Source organism: Actinia tenebrosa, unplaced genomic scaffold (genome assembly GCF_029948245.1).
Source record: "Actinia tenebrosa isolate PJP-AT-01 unplaced genomic scaffold, QUT_ActTen_1.0 PGA_scaffold3__52_contigs__length_22856419, whole genome shotgun sequence".
Classification (NCBI taxonomy): Eukaryota; Metazoa; Cnidaria; class Anthozoa; order Actiniaria; family Actiniidae; genus Actinia; species Actinia tenebrosa.
This window is the reverse complement of record NW_028292580.1, coordinates 6,924,539-6,942,366: the sequence shown is the minus strand read 5'-3', so window position 1 is coordinate 6,942,366 and position 17,828 is coordinate 6,924,539. Positions and strand designations below refer to the sequence as shown.

At 39.3% G+C, this 17,828-nt stretch overlaps 2 protein-coding genes across 2 annotated transcripts; both read right to left on the bottom strand.

The window, feature by feature from the left end:
• Window positions 1-8,919: 8,919 nt before the first annotated feature.
• Window positions 8,920-12,420, bottom strand: LOC148908352 (uncharacterized). The gene has a single exon (XM_089035833.1). The coding sequence runs from the start codon at window positions 12,418-12,420 to the stop codon at window positions 8,920-8,922; it is 3,501 nt and encodes a 1,166-aa protein (XP_088891959.1).
• A 104-nt stretch (window positions 12,421-12,524) lies between these two features.
• Window positions 12,525-13,722, bottom strand: LOC148908351 (uncharacterized). Its single transcript, XM_089035832.1, has one exon. It carries the CDS (start codon window positions 13,720-13,722, stop codon window positions 12,763-12,765), a length of 960 nt encoding a protein of 319 aa, XP_088891958.1. The 3' UTR covers window positions 12,525-12,762.
• Window positions 13,723-17,828: the final 4,106 nt, after the last annotated feature.

The window sequence follows — 17,828 nt, the reverse complement described above, 5'->3', positions numbered from 1 at the left end:
ACAGCTTTCCATATTTCCTCTTTCCCATAACCCCGCCACTATAATAAACAGACACACTTCTAACCATATTATCAGTTGATGATTCAGGCATTATTTTTTTGACTTTCACTATGCATAATTGCTTCCTCTAATACTTTCTTTGAACATCTCTTAAATGCTGTATCTATTAAACCAACTGCAGCTGCATGAATTTCCTGTGCTGCCTCAAATGTCTCCTTTCGTTTCTGTCTAACAACCGTCTCACTAATAGTTAGTTTTCCTTTCTTCATTAGGGTTGGGGTTTTCTTTCTAATGTGTACTGCCTTATCTGATAATCTTCTATTAGTCCCCTTCTCTCCTCTTAACTCTTGCTGCACCTGATCTACCTCCTCTACTAACAATCCAACCTGTATTGAGGTTATAATAATAATAAAACCAGTGGTTCTAAGCTGTCTGTTTGTTTCATATGTGAAAGTGTGTGTAATGAAGCCAGTTTCCTCAATTTAGTAGGCTTCTTCATACTTTGACACTTTGACTCGGTATATTCTTAAATTAAAATGCACTTTGTCATTGTTCAAAGTTTGCCTGATAATATTGAAACATGGACCCAATTCACATGCAGAAGGTTACAATATTCAAGCTTTATTTTGCAATAAGCATCTTCAAAATGCATTATGGTTATGAATCACGTTTAACTTACATCTCTCAATCTTCCTTGTCTCCTGCGCTTCAGATTGTACTTATTTGTAGCATCCTTCTCTGCTCTTGCATGAACATCCTTTCTTGTTTTGAAGTATGTCGCACCAGCAGCTATTTGGCAGTTTAAAAAAATTTAAAGAAGAAAAAAAAAAGACTTTATTTAATCAAATAAATAGGTGAATTAGGTGTATGGAATCACCATTTTAGCACACTAATACAAAGCTCAGCAATGCATAAACTTTCCTTGTCTTACATGATTTTGGCAAGTTTATGCATGGACTTGGCATGATCTTTCATGATTTTTAAGAAGATATGTCGTGATCATGGACAAGATCTTTCATAGTTATGGCAAGATCTTATTTAATCATGGCAAGATCTTACAGGATATAGGAAATGATCTTTCATGACCATAGGAAGTTCTTACATGATCATGGCAGATCTTACAAGATTTTACAAGATCTTTAAATAAAGGTTCAAAGCATAGGACGAGGGCTTTCATTGAAATTCAAGACCGGGGGCGCAGCCCGTAGTTTTGAACTGGTTTAATAACCAGCCATGCCCCAATTCTATTGTTTTAATGTGACAGGTCTTGAATTTCAAATTCAAAACCTGGCCCGGGTTTTGAATTCAGCCCCGCTCTCCCCTGCTGATAATGAAAGCCGCCCCCGGCTTTAAGAATGTAGGTCTTACTCTGGGTTTCAAAACCTACATAAAACAATAGAATTGGGGCGTGGCTGGTTATTAATGGCCATGGTAAGATCTTATGCGAGGTCTTTCATAGTCATGGCAAGATCTTGTTTATGGGATCTTGGCATGATTTTACGGGAATCTTGAGCAAGGTCTTCTTTCATGGCCATGCCTAGATGTTACAGGCTCTTTTCGAGATTTACAGGTTATTTCAAAGAACTTTCAAGATGTTTTGCAGGAGGTTATGGCGAGTTCTAACGGCTTGCAAACATGATTTATGATTTTAGATAGTAATGAAACTTGTAAGGCTTTTATTATAATTATGTAACCTTTTATTGAAAACATGAATCAAATAATGATAAAGTACATAAAATTTAAAAGCTTATCTTATATTAAGCCTCTCAACAATATTCTATGTTCAACAATTTTATATATATTGCTTAACATTAACTTGAAGTAATGTGTATCATATTTAGCTAAACCAACAAGAAATGAAAAATTCAAAAAGCAAAATGTGAATCTAATGAAAGCATGGTTACCACCATTTCCATTCTAATTTTAACTCACTTTTAAAACTATGATCAATATTAATCGAAAGGGCCATAACTGATAATTGAAGATGTTTATTATTCTATTCATCATCATTTTCATTTGATTTTTCTTTGGTACTTAATTTCCGCGCACAGTCCCTACACTTTTGACTGCATGCATCAAAAATAAGTGGATACATTTAACGTACCTTTTACAAGGATTGTTCCAATGTACAAGGATGATGCTTGAACAGGGGCCTAGTTCGACATTTTAAACTTTAGTATTTATATTACAATAGATATTTGCAACCTTCATTGTTATTCCATTCCCTATGATGGTTTCACCTCTCTTTTGTTTCTTTACATTTCTTTATCTTACAAAAGACCGATGTAGCCAGTGGTTCATGCTTTTCGATCGATTTTACTGGTTACATCATCGTAATGATGAAAAGGTAAATAATACACCGTGAAAAGATGAAAAAACTTACTGACGTTTCGGACGCTAGTCCTTCGTCGGAGTAAAAGAGAAAGAAGTGGTAGAAAGGAGTGTATATATGATAGAATAAGACAAAAGAAACCAATGAGAGCAAGGTAGGCAAGGAAACAAAAACAAACAATCAAAAGACAAAAGAAAAGGTTAGTTGAAAATAAAGCGTTCATTAATCACGTTGGGACTAAAAATGAGGACTGGGAAGAACGAGTGTACTTACTAGTTCCATTAACCAGTCAAAACTTTAATTCAAATCCCAATTCAAATACGAGCCCAAACTTGTTTTGCCCGAATCTTAATCTCAATCTCAATTCGATTTCCAATTTTCTTTTTTTCATGTATCACAGTCCTAGCAGGGGGTTTGTAAAGTAATATATACTGGTTTGTAAGCAGAGGGATTTGTAACGTAATATTTACTGGTTTGTAAGCAGGGGATTTGTAACGTAATATTTACTGGTTTGTAAGCAGGGGATTTGTAACGTAATATTTACAAATCAATGCAAATAACTAAAAGACCATAACTCTTAACCAACGCGCTTTTTTTCGTAATCCTTCCTGTTAACTCGAGCAAGAATCATTGCTAAATTACTAGTTGATGTCATACAATTTTTATAGCATCTCAAAGGCAGTTTTTTATGTTTTGACTGCTTGTACTTTGTATGCCGTAATTCGCTCATCTGGCAGTGACAAAGGTTGTCGGTTGTCATTCACTTGTGAATGACTCATGGGAGTCATGGTGCTATCAAAATGTTGGATAAAGTAATCCAGATAGAATAATGATTGCTTATTATTTGAAGTAGCCTCGAGTTTATGGTATCTCCGTCCCGCACGTGTTCTTTGGCAATCGACAATGACTTTACTGATGAATGTAAAATTGAGCCTACAATAAACACCCGCCTTGAAATATCGATAATGATCCAAAAAGAAACAACAGGCTATTAGTTTTCGATTCCAATTTACTGTAAGCTTAAGAATTCGCTGAGAAAACTATAATCAAAGAGAACACAGGGAACCCAAGCAGGCATTTTGTAATTTTCGAGGGAGATCTGGGCTCTAGGGACACAACTAGCATTACAAGTAGTAGTAACAACTACGAACAGCCATTGATAATTGTAGTAAGTACTAAGTTACAAAGCGAGAAACGGGTGGAAATTGAATGAGAGGAAACTCTATTGTTCCACTCGCCTTCCATAAGTTGCTCGAAAAAACGTTCCTCCACTATGCTACTATCTTGTTTTGTGTGCCTGCCCTTTTAAAATGAAGCTGCATTTTCTCATGGAGTGTCCAAGCCTCAGAGCTAGATAGGGAATTCCAACTTGTTTTTCTTGCTGTTCCTCATTCATGGTGAATTGACAGAGGGAATGCACTCCTACTATTATAGCATCAAACTTACTGGGCTTTAGGAAGTCTTGCAGATAATGTTTATCTTGAGAACCTCACCAAACTTAATAATAAGGGAGTCTTCATGTGCTACCTTGCTAATTTCATCCTGCTTCATATTAGCCTTTACTTTTAGCATGGCTCGGCTGGCAGATGTATGTAACTTAAGTTGGCAGCATCCTGCTTTCTTCTTGGAGTTTGCTATATTTCCTGTCTTTTCCCTCCTTTAATGAACAAATCTGATGGTGTTTCCACAGCTCATCTTTTTTGAAAAATCAAAGGGAGCTTGGGCAGGGTTTTTTTTGGTGGGCTTCTCTCTTGATCTTCTATAGGGGATAATTTCCCCTCTTTTTGTTTCTAAGACCTTTATGTTGTGGTAATAGTTTCCTTTTAGTCTCAATCTTTCCAACTCCTTTTTCTATTCTTTGAGGCTTTTGGTAAGGCTATCACATTTGCAACTTCAGAAACATTTGCATGGTTTGCTAACTTTGCGACCATCTTGCTGCAAATATAGCAGCACTGCCGCTTGTCATACACTCTATGCCCAGATGGCTGAAACGTTCTGACAAAAATTACTAAAAAGAGGGGGAAAAAGTAACATAAATTAATTCAGTATCAAGGATGCTATGTAACGTCGTATTACTCTGAGAGATTCTGGTTGTGTTCTTTTCCATCCTAAATCAGGATAAAAATCAACAGGAGAGAACAGTTCTGTGATATATTATCACATAAATCAACAATTTCCTCAGCAACTTGCTTAGGATTGTTTTTACAGATATCGTTTGTTCCAATATGCAAAATCACATGATCAGGATCCTTTCGTAGAGAAGGTAACACGTAGCTTTCCATATCTTCAGCTGTAGAGCCAGAGAAAGACTTTACATTAATCTTTGTATCTTGGCTTAACATTTTCCACCATTTGAGACCCTTGAGTATGGAGTCGCCCGAAATAGTGATGGTTTTCCTCGTATCATTTTCACTAGCCTTCGGTTTGTTCCCGGGTTTATCTTTAGAGCTTTGTGAAGTAGAGACTGATTCATCGACTTTTATGGTGTTTTTCTTTTTGCCTTTGTTGTTTTTCAAATTTTTTGATTTTCCATTCTTTATTTAATGTTTGCACTTGCTTTCCTTTTTCTTCTCATCAGATTTCTACTTAATATCAATTACTTCAGTTTCTGATAATTCCAGAACTGGTTCTTCATCAACTGCCGATGTTGTCAGCGTTACGGGTGGGTGACCAGGGAGGCCATTACTATGACTAGTATGAAAATTGAAATGAAGCAAAGGATTCAGTATTGGATTCTGCTGCATGATTCTCAACGAAGTTATAAGACTGGCTTTCTCTGATTCTACAAGCGCTATAGATTCTCTTTGTCCTTTGATCGTAACAGTGAGGTTTTTCACTTCATTTCGGAGAGAAGCATTCTCATTTCGTATCGTATCAATATTCGAAACTGACACAAAATGTAATACTGACACAAAATGTAATAACATTTGACACAAAATATAATAAAATTGCTAACACAATATAAAATAAAATTTGACACAAAATGTAATAACGATATTAACGCAAAATGTAATAAATTTTGACACAAAATGTAATAATTACTTACCCGCTTACCCGCTTAGCCCCTTACCTACTTACTTACTTAGCTTGCTTGCTTGCTTTCTTGCTGAATCTAAAAGTAAGGGAGGCAGCAAACTTACTATATCCCAAAAGCATGTGTGTAGATTTTCTTGAAAAGGGACCTTATAATGCTTATTTATTGCTATTATCTATCTATTGTTGTAGTTCATTTTTATGATTATCGGGCGTCATAGTTGACTTTGCTTTTGGATTTTTTGATTTAATGTTGTTAGTCCCAGCATGTATAATGATCTTGCTAGGCTTCTTTCTAAGAGCAGGTTTGATATAATCGTCCATGTCCTCAATAGTAGCTCCAGGATAAGAGTGCGATTGGACGTTTACATTCTTTGACAAACTTTTGCGTCGATAAATTTTGTCATAGAGTTGCCAATCGATATGATTTCAGATGATTTGTTTGCTGGTTATACTGGTTCATCGCGTCTACTTCTCTGCGCCTTCGCGTCGGTTTTATTTTGATCTGATCGCAGATTGCCAATACTTTTCACTATCTTGTCATTGCCTTCGTCCTGGGTAACAAGAATGCCTTTGATTTCAAGTGATTCTCGGCGGGCATATTGTTCTAGGTCAAACAAAACCAACGAACGAGCATCAGTCGGTAAATTATCAAGACGTTTTACAATGAACCGCCCCATTGACCTGTAATCGTTTTTATGATGCCCATACGCAACTGAAAACTCAATCTCTGAATCTATGCTTGCCTTTCATATAACGGGTAAGTGTTCTCTGAACGTTGCTTCTTTAACGGCCAGACATCAAGAAAAACAGGAGGATAATCAGATAGAAAGGTAAGGCACTTGCGTCTTCAATACTTATGTTAACGTGCGAACCATCTATAGGGACGTAAATAAACATTACAAAAGAGCTACGCAGTAGGGATTAAAAAAAAAAAAGAAATTTACAAACAGAAACTGGAGTAAAATATTCAAGGTACAATGAAATACAGATGTGTCCATTTTTTATTGCTCTTGATGTTGAACCGTGTCATCACGTGACGTCAGCCATGCACACTATCTTCAAGTTCCAAACAATAATGAAGTCATATTATTAATCTCCTCTACTACTTCTTGCTTGAAACCTCTTTGTGGTCTAATACAGTTGATCTAGTTTTTTTTCGGGGGGAGGGGGGGGGGTGTCGATAACGTCAGATGATGCCCTTTTTCTATAAGTCTCTTTTTTCCTCTAATACGATTGGGTATGGTAACAGATACCGATTGAAATGGATCTCTGGACCATCATTGTTCAAATCTTCGTCTCCTAAATCTTGTTCTAGTTCTTCCTGAAGGAAAACCTGTGGTATACCAGCTATAAAATGCCTTTGTTTTTTTTTTGTATTTTTTTCCTCTGCGACAAAATGGCAAAGTTGCGCTATAGTTATGCAGGGGTCTTCAGGAACATACCCAAGAGACATTTGCGGGTATCTGCTATAGGGTTCCTGTCTATAGTCTAATCAAATATTATGTACCAGATATCAATCAATGTCACTATGTTGTCAAGTGATTATGAGAGGGCGAAGATAGCAGATCATGTGACAGAGGTTAATTTTTACCCATGCTTTATTTGACCGCCGTAATTCAACACAGCCGAACTAGAAATATTAATTTATCAAATTCGTAAACAAGGATTTCAAGCCGAGAAGATACCCGAACAGTATTTTCGGCATGAACAAGCGAAGATCGATGAAGAGAACAGGTTTTCAAGAGTCAAAATTACGATAAGCGATCGTAAATTCATTCAGCATGACTCGTTATTCTTTTGAACTTGACAATATACCATAATAATGTTTCTCAAATTAAAAATAATAATCTCTTTTTTGAATAAACTTTTGTGTCATGCTTTTTGTATTAACTTATTTTGACATATTCGTGACAAACTATTTACAATTCAAATTGCAGTTAATATAATTGAATTCTCTGCTACCAACTCTGAGATGGGTGTTGCTAAACCCCGAAACCCCGAAACAGTAACAAAACGAAACACCAGTGTACAAATACTTTACAATATAATAGTTAAACGTAGTAGATTAATGAATCTTTTGATTTTGAGAGCAACTTACATCATTCAAGACCAGTTTACAATGTTTTAAGAATCGTATATCTGGAAAGTTTTATGTCATCACTCTGTACTGTCATAATCCGATAATGGGGATTAAAACGTGACACTGAGACCTAAATATAGCAACGTGACAAGGTGACCGTGGGGTGACCTTTTCCATAGATGAATTACTTTAAAAAAATAAACTGATGAGGGTCCTCGCTGTAAGAAAAATGAGCAGTTAATTTTGTTCTTGGGCCAAAATAACATCATCAGATGGACCCAAGAAACATGCAAACGAGTTCTTACGTGCCGAACATTGCAGAACTGAAGCACAATTGAATTTAAAAGTATCGTTTTAAATGATTTGTACAAAGCAAATGTCCCGTGATTCGCGCGTGGTAAAAAGCTTAAATCATTGTTCAATATTTATGATTCAAACTACACAATCCTGCTAAATATATGTATAAATTGCAAAAAAAAGTTATAGAAAAATAATTGATATTTTCCATGGTATTTTAGTTTGTCGTGATATTTTGTCATGCTTTGTTAAAAGCAGGATAATTTTCATATTTTGAATCTATAATTTGCTGGCAGCTATGAAAACTTATGAATCAGTTTACAGAAATTGAAGACCAGAAACAAAAAAAAACAAAAAAACAAAAAAAAAACAACAGACAACACACAACAGATATTTTCCAATAAAATGTTTTAATTCAACTTCGTTACAACATCTAATGCACTATGATAATTATACCAATGAAGTAGCACTAGTTATATATTGCTAAACAGTGAATATTAAATAGATTAAAAAATCAAAAACAAAGGATCTAGTTTTTGTGCTATTCTACTAGGTATATCGTGTAAATTTTACTGTAACTTAATTCCCAATGTGTCATAAATACCGCTTTTATATGATAGACTTAACGAAGACAATACCATGGGTGGAACACATACCAAACTCGGTATAAATAATGAACACTTTTTTTGGATGCAACTTTTGTTTAAATGAAAATAGACATTTTCGGGCTTACTTTGCTGTAGCTCGCCATCCTTACTGGTTGCCATGGTGGCTGCATTAGCCCCTGCTGCGGTGGTACGCCTGATGTGGATGACCATTGGGTGTGCCGCTTGGTGAAAGTCTTGTCTCTCGTTGGTGTATCCTCTCGAAGCCCACATTCCACAAACACAAAAAAAAATGTGGTTGCAATAGCAGTAAATTGGAAATAAGTGTTTAGTTACCATATTCAATAAGATGAAGTAGTGCGTCTCCCAAAAGGCTTTTGGGTATTTTATACCTCTTCGCTTTTTTGACCACACCGCTTGTCTTCTTCCTTACTTCGTGGATTGTTGCTGCTTCGCCAATGACAAAAGTCATGGTCGACGTGTTCGCGTTGTCGGTGGCGGCAGCTAAGTTATCTTTCGTTTCCTTCAAGCAAACATTTATCATAGGGCACTTACATGTAGTTTAGAAATTAAACAGGGGGAGGGGGTAAATCTATGCTTTCGACTGACTCAGCTTCCACCTCTGGGATGAAGTTGGGCTGCCCACATATCATCAAGTTTGGTGTTAATACAGGCAGCTGCACGTCATCTTCGACGTACGCAAGGGGCCGGTTGTTGATCGCTATCTCTACATCTAACATCACTTCTTCCAGCTCTTTCCACTTAAGGACTGCTCTTCCCACTGCCTTATACAATGCTTGTTTAACGATGCCCACTAACCTCTCAAACTGCCCACCCCACCATGGGGCTCTACTTAGGTTGAACTGCCACACTATGGATTGATGTGCTAGGTAGTTTTGGGCCTTCTCATCTTCCATGATCTTTCGCAGCCACCGCTCCGCTCCGACAAAACTCCTCCCATTATCTGAGTATATCTTGCAGGGTCTTCCTCGACGAGCTATGAACCGCTTCAAAGCTGTGATGAATCCCTCTGTACTCTGGTCGGACAGCAACTCGATATGTACGGCTCTTGTTAGACTGCAGGTGAAAAGAAGGATATACGCCTTACCCTCCCTCTTAGTTGTCATCTTGTACATTATGGGTCCAGCGTAGTCCACGCCCACCGTTTGGAATGGAACTGATCCCTCTGTTCGGTCTGTTGGTAGGTTTCCAGGTGGGGGCCTCTGGAATGCTGTTGTGTGGAACCTTTTACAACCATAGCACTTGTTTACTACTCCTTTTGTCAGGTACCTCAGCTGTGGAATCCAGTAAGTTTGTCTAACAAATGACATAGTTAGACCCACTCCCCCGTGCAGGGTCAGGAGATGGGCATCTTGGACCATCCTTTCTGCCAACAGTGTCCTTGGGGGAATGTAGGTTGGATAGCTTCCCTGGATTCTTCCTCGGCATTCGTAGACCCCGTCCGGGTTCTTTTGTAGGTTGAGCCGAAGTTGGTCTTCCTTGAACCTTTCCGTTTGGCTGTACCTTTCTTGTTCTCTCCTTATCCACCATTTGACTTGAAACTGTGTTTCTTTAGCTTTCAGAGGCCCAGACACTCGCTCGGTTCTTTTCAGACGACTGTTCTTCGCGAACCGCCGAATCCAAGTGGTTATACGGACGGCCTTCCAATAGGAATGTTTCTTTAACATTTCGTCCATCTCGTCCTCGGTGACGACAGCTGCTCCAAACACTTCTCTCGTCTGCTTTGACTCAGTCTCAGTCTCCTCGCTTGGTTCTAGAGTTTTGTCCTCAGGCCACTGATCTTTCTGAGTTAACCAGTCTGGTCCCTTCTTCCACGTTGGGTCAAGTCTTTCAGGACTGCATCCACGGCTTCCAATATCGGCTGGGTTGTCTTCGGTACCAACATGTCTCCAAGTGATGTAGCACTTAGCGTTTATCTTGTTGACTCTGTTAGTGACAAACTGCTTGTAGGAACCTTTGCCCTTGATCCAGTATAGAGCGACTGTACTGTCAAGCCATCCGTAGACTGACTTTACTGGAAGATCTTCTAGAGCTGTTCTCACATTGTCCACCAGGTTGGCTGCCATGTGTGCAGAAACAAGTTCCAACCTCGGGATTGTAAGACTCTTCTTTGCTAGACGGGCTTTCCCGCATACCAATCCACTGAAGGTACCAGAGTTCTGAGAAACAACTGCATACACCACCGCTGAGGTACCTTGTCCACTTGTGTCTCCAAAAACGTGGAGGTCAATCGACTGGATAGGCTCTTGAAAGACTGCTAAGCTGCGAGGTGTCTCAGCTCTCTCTGGCAGGTTGCTAGCGAATTTGAGCCATCGCTTCACCATTTCACCAGATAGTTTCTCGTCCCATGCCTTCCGTTGATCACACACCTCTCGGTAGATAAGTTTGCCCACAAGGGTTACTGGTGCTACCACACCCAAGGGGTCGTAGATCGAGGCAAGGAACCTCAACATCTCTCTTTTAGTCGTGTCTTGAGGTCTCTCTGGGAACGTCACTGCGATGGTGTCCTTTTCCTTGTTCCAAGTCAATCCTAAGACCTTGGTCTCTCCTGGTTTTACTCCCAGCTGCTGCTTTGCAAAGCTCTGACTTTCGCCTTTCTGATGGCCATCTTCCTCTTCCAGCATTGGATCGTTAGAGTGCCACTTGTGCAGCTCAAAACCCGCTTCGCCAAAGATGGATTTCGTGGTCTCTTTCAACTCTGCGACTTCGTGCGAGGTTTCTCCCCCTGTAATTATGTCGTCTACATAAAGACTTCTCTTGATTTCTTGTACTTCCCTGGGATACTTGTCTTCGAGGCTATCAAGATGCCGCTGTAGTGTACCTGCAAGAAGAAAGGGAGACTGCACAAGACCAAACATTGCTCTCGTAAATCTCAGAACGGTGACGGCGTCAGGATTTCCGTCTTTGATCCAGTGGAATCGCAGAACGTCTCTGTCTTCGTGGCGTATGCGAACTTGCAGAAAGGCTTGCTTGAGGTCCCCGGCTAATGCAACGGGCTTGAACCGACTTCTCACGAGGACGTTCCACAGTAGATTCTGGAGAGGGGGACTGGTCTCTAAGCACTCGTTTAACGAGGGACTGCTTTCGGTTTCTTTGGCTGATGCGTCATAGACTACCCTCACTTTCGTAGTCTCGGCTGTTTCTCTCACTACCGGCTTATGTGGAATATAGAACTCCTTTGCAGCTGGAGTTTCAGGAACCGCTTCTACAATTCCTTGACGTAGCTGATCTTGGATCACGTCATCATACTTCTCCATCAGATCTGGATTCTTCTGAAGTTTCTTTAGCAGGTTTTGAAGACGCTTTATGCTTCCTTTCTCGTTGCTTGGAAGGGTGTCGTGGTTCTGTTTCCATAGCAACCCTGTTTCATACCACCCTTCTTGGTTGCGGCTCAGTTGCTCCTTGAACTCTTCGTAAACTAAGCTCTGATCACCTTCTGGTCTGTCTTCAAGTCCCAAGACGTCGATATTACAAAGCTGCTCGTAGTCTGCTAGAGATGAACGTGCAAAAAGCATGTTTCCGAGGGCCATTTCTTTACCCGGTGACATAATTGTCCATCCTAGAGCGGTACGCTCAGCAACTTGCTCTCCGGAACGTCCCAGCCTTGGCTTTTCTTCGGTTTTAATGCGTGAGTACTCGCTTGCACCAAGAATCAGGTGTACAGGCAACTCGCTCTTTGTGTCGTCATCCTCCATGATGACCCCTTTCAGGTGGCTGTAGCTTTTGATAATCTCAGCGTACCTTGGGTTTGGTAGCATAAGAAGGGCTCCCTTGTCAACTTTACTCACAAGTGTTGACATCTCGAACTTTCCATCGATGCCTTGCACCTTCACGTTGTAAACATCTATAGGTTGAGTTGTTGAGTGCATCATCATATCAATTCTCTTGTATTCACTACGCAAAGGCCGTTTGTTAAGGCGCTCGAGCAGTGCAGCTGACGCGTACGAGCTGCCTGCCCCAGTGTCTAGTAGTGCTCTGCATTTTATGCCATCTACAAGGACCACGACTACAGGATAAGTCACGCTACCCTCCCCAGCCGCTATCATCATGTTCGATCCGGGCTGTTTGTCGCAGATAGACGTGTGATGCTTGCCCTCACACCTTTGGCACTTGTGCTTGCTGTGACAATCTGCCGCTCTATGCTTTGCGCCAGTACAATTGAAGCACAGCTTCTTTGCAGCTAAGGATTTCTTTCTCTCTTGGACACCTTTCACCTGATCACAATCTACAGACTTGTGTTGACCCGACTCACAATAGACACATGTGATAATCTTGCTCGTTTCTTCCTTAGTTTGAAATACCCTTTCTCGCTTTTGAGGTGACTTCCGTAAACCGTGCTCAGGTGTAGGGATAGGCGCCTTACGGTCGAGGGTTATAGGGTTGCGCTCACATCACTTGTGCAAGGATTCTACTAGTTGAGGAAAACCCCACTCTTGCCAGTTATCATCTAATCTTACTAAATCTGCTCTAATGCCTGGAAGTTTATCCAGTGTAAGCCTCACATATCCGTTTATCTCCTTAAGTTTACCCATAGTCTCCAGTACTTGAACATGAGCAACCAAATTCTCATAGAACTCATGGATTTTGGAGGGCCCATTCCCTGGAATAACCGGCAATGAAATGATACACTGCATGTGCGCATTTGATACCTCACTTGGTTTCCCATATTTGGATTTCAGCACGCTCTTGGCCCGTTCATACCCCTCTGTTGTGTAAGGGAGACCGTCTATCAAGCCCCTGACCTTGGGAATAATTAACTCTTTGAGATATGAAAACTTAGTGACTTGGCTAACCTCTGACTTGTCGATTTCTGTTTCAAATTGACTCCAAAACCGCATCCAGTCGAGATGAGTTCCCTGGAAAGGCGTTATGACCAGCTTAGGTAGCTTGGCACGGCTAAAACTCCCTGGCTTAGACGAGGAATCTGTAACCTCTTTGTATTGTTTCTCCATCTCGAACTGACGCTGTAATTTGACCTCCTGTAGCTTCAATTCATCTTCGAAAACACGCTGGCGTTTTTCTTGCTCAATTTTCTCCTTTTCTTTGCTCTCTACTTCGGTCACTTCGTTCTTGATAGTTTTAAATTCCTTCTCATACTTACTAAGCTTAGCTTCGAGCTCCTCCGACCACTTTCTAACCTCGTTTGGCTCCCAATCACCTTCGATCTTTATATCTTGTATTTGGAGTTTAATTTCGTGAATTTTGCCTATACTCCTCTCCAATGCTTTCGCCTGCCTATCCATCGCTTTCACATCCCCTTCTTGAACAATTCTTGCTGTATCTTCGGAGGTGAAAGCTAACAGCTTTAATGTGCCTTCTATGAATTTATCCAACTTCGCCAATGTCTCCATGTTTGTTTACTCCCGGGGTTTACTTGATTAATCCTTGGCTTGATTCGGCTCAAAACTCACGATCTCTGACATCCGTTGGCTTGATAAACTCGCAGTCACCTAAGTCCGTGTCCTGGCAGGGTCGCCACTTTGTGTCGTGACAGATCACACACAATATTTTGTTGTTTTCTCGATTTATTTGAGACACAGTTTGATCACATACTCTCCTCTCTCCGCGTTGCATCTGACCCCCTCACAACACTCACACACCCCTTAAATCTCCTCTCAAGTTTCAATACTCTCAGATTACATAATGATTACATAACTCGCTACTGACACTCACGACATTCTGGTGAGTAATCAGGATTCAAGTGTGCAAGGAAATAATTGGCATCAACTTCCTTCACTTTGCCTATCACGAACAGCTCTCTACATAGTTCTGGTTGGCTTGAAATAATATTTGATAGGCTAAACAATTTCAAGCCTTCCTTAAATTCTTTGAGGTAAAGAATTCTCTTGGATAACATGTTAACTGCAACAGAGCGTGTTATATCCTTAATGTTGGCCTGAGAGATATTCCCAGTATAACCATTATCTATAATAACTTCAGGGTTATTATTGACATCTTTCTTAATATTGTTCAAAATTTCCTTTTGATTGGCTGTTAGATGGCTTTCTGGAGACAGGAGATCAATTTCTGTATTGACTAATGAGTCAAAAACACAGTCCTGCAAAAATATTGGAGGTGGTCCACCATTGGCGATGCTGACAGCTGAGAGCTCTCCAGCAGCCATGTAAGTACCATTTTGCACATAGTGTGTTGACTCTATAGGAATCCCATCTTTAAAGAATTTGGTGCCAATTTCTACTATTGCTGAAGCAAGAAATTCTTGTGCAAGGGCTGCACTATCATTGCCATCTTCACCAAGATAAGATACTTTAAGAGCAGATTCTGGAGAGTGTCTGCCTGCTGCACGACACCGAAGGAAAATAAAGCGTTCAAATGAGATTCCTCTTCGTGCTACAACATGGAGATCACTAGACTGATCCATTCTCTTTAACTCCATCACTACTTCTTTGGTATCTTTAAACGTTTTCCTACTTCTCAGCATCACTCTTTTCATTTCCGTCTATCTCTTCTAGATTTACTTCATCATCAACTCTGGGTTTCTTAATTGGTATAACCTCTGGTTCTGATTCACTTTCATTAGATTTTTCTGAATCTGTTTCTTGTCCAGAACCTGTGTGGAGCTTGAAATCACTTTCAGTGCAAAGATACAACACTATTCGCGTAAAGTCTTTACCTACTTCTTCTTGATAATTTTTCAAATTGAAAAATACTTTACTTGACCCTGGCATAAAAAGAACTTCCTTGCAGTCATCCAACAATATCACAGACTCCTCATCTTCACTGTACAGGTTACTTTGGAAATTCTTCCACTTCTCTGTTGCCTTTTCTAATATCATGGTATAAGTAGCTGTTTTTGGGACTCTAAGTGCTAACCGCTTCCCATACTTGGGTTTTAATGATGAATCAATCTGAATCATTACATCAACATATTTGTCCTTTTCTTCTTTGTCACCAGAACCAGCTTTATTCTTGCCGCCTTTTTTTGGTACCCTCTCCTTCCATTCCTTTCCTTTCATCTTTTTATACTCCAAAAATGATTTGGCTCTACCTAAAAAGGCACTTCCAGGTTTTGATGCATTCTCCTTTGGATTCTCACTAGCTGTTCCAAATTCTGATTAAAGAAACACAATTATTTTGTCAAAATACAGCTTACACCTGTTCTTGTTTACCTACACTCTGGATTTTCTTATTTATCTTATTATTTAAGCTTATCTTATTTTGATAGGTGTATTAAGCTTATAGAAAGACAGGTAATAATAATTATAACAGTAATCATCGATAAAAAAACGAACAGTAGGAGAATTGATTTAACTTAATACACCGTATGGTTTATGATGTTTAGAAACTAACGTTTCGGACGTTAGTCCTTCGTCGGAGTAAATGGATTTCAACTCGTACGATAAAAAAACCATACTCGTTTTTTATTACTTTCGAGATGTTTGAAGTTACAGAGAACTGAGAAATAATCATAATTGTACATAAGGAATATATAGGTAATGTGGTCTTATGTTAATTCAGTTCACTGTAAATCTCCTGATACGAGTTGAAGTCCACGTGTTGTATCAACCAACACAACAGAACATGCATATTTACAATAAAACATATGAATATATTATGTACAGTTTTACTAGTACTAACCTTTACCACATTGAGAGCAGAATTTTGCACCTCCTGCGCCTTCTGTTCCACAGTTTGCGCAAAACATTTCCACACTATTAATGCCAAAACTGGACGTGGTTGAACAAGCGACAAGACAATATGTTCGCACGAGGTTCGCACCTAGTCCTTCTCTTCTCATTCGTTGCCACAGGGTTTCCTTTCAGCAATCTCGAGTTTGCTGTGAGAAGTTAGAGTTTGCCGTGACAAGTTTGAGTCTGCCGTGACACCTGTGGCCACCGTAAAACCATGCATTGTCTCAGTTAACTGTAGTTTTATGACCAAAAATACCATGAAATGAGTTTAACTAATGTGCACTGTAGGTTTGAGAGGTTTCAGTGGTAGTGAGTAAAAAAATGGTATAGAAGCTAAATCATGTGACCACTCACTGGTTTCCAAAGAAATCTTACTCTTTTAGTAGTAAATAACTATGCTTGGTATTTATTAGACTTATTTATGATATATTAATGGCATATATATTAATACTATTTGCACCTGGAAATTTTTTTTGTTTTTGCTGTGAAACTTCGTTGCGTTATATATTCCAAAGGTCATTGCGTCACACTACTCAAAGGTCAAATCTCATATTATACCCCTCGTAAGACATATCAGCACTTTCATTATGAAATGATGAATGAATATTAATGAATGACCCAGAAGTTAGGCCCTTAATTATTAAGGGCTCATTTAGTTATATCTGCCAACTGGTTACAGGCGGCTTTGCTTATAGTTTACCACGAGGTATATAGATGCCTATAATTCATAACATAAAGTATAGTTTCAATAAACTCCTAGGCTTTAAATACAGTTACAAGCACTACAGCCCAGCCTTATTTAGTCGTTTGATTACCTTTTCATGTCGAAATGTTTCTATAACTTCTGGATCCACAATCCTTTTTGCAGAAATTCACAAACCTGTAATGAGATGCATACCAATATTTGCGGGGCAAAATGCTTAAAATCTTCGAATGTTACATAAATGATTGTATACAAATGTTCAATCCAGGATTTTTCGGGATTTTCGTAAGTCGGGATTTTTGTTAGTCGGATTTTTGTAACTCGAGATTTTCACACTAGTAACTCGGGATTTTTCAAAAATAGTTTATGAGTGGCTCTTAACGGGCTCCGTAGGTTTATGCTTTTGAGATATTATTTGTTCAGCAGGTGGAGCAGTTGTCTTGATTGACGTTGAATACTCTGAGGCAGCGACCTCACTTGGGTTTTTAATTCGAAGTCCCCCCATCCACACTGGCAATGCCAGGATATCTTGCTCGATCGGTGTGCAATTGTGTTCTGTAATTATAATAATGACGACGACGACGACGAGGGGTCCCCACTAAAAAGTCAGTTAATATGTAACATGTCACTCTCTACCGTTAACAAATGGCGTTCTACCAGGATATACATACATATATGGACGACGACGATGCTTACGCTGACATTCTGACATTTTTGCTGACATCTATGCAAGTTTGCTGTCGTTTTGACATGGAGTGAGAAAAAGGTGCTAGCTTGGTCCTTTCTCACTATAAATTTGCACGATGGCAGGTCTATGTCATAGGTGTTAGTGTGCCCTGTTTCATTCCAGGGTAATGAATTTCAAGGTAACTAGGAATGAAGACATTTCGCTCTTTTTAAAAAAAAAGATGATGATGATGGTGATATAATAATAGATCTAATATCATAATTACATCTTCGGCAAAACTGATTATTTTCAATATTTGAGCGCGTTCTTCTCAAAAGTGCGGCAGTTTATTTTTTACTTTAAGCCATATTTTGATAGTTCATTGGTATGTGAATCAAAATAAAAAGAGAATTGATTGGGGGGAAAAATAACATG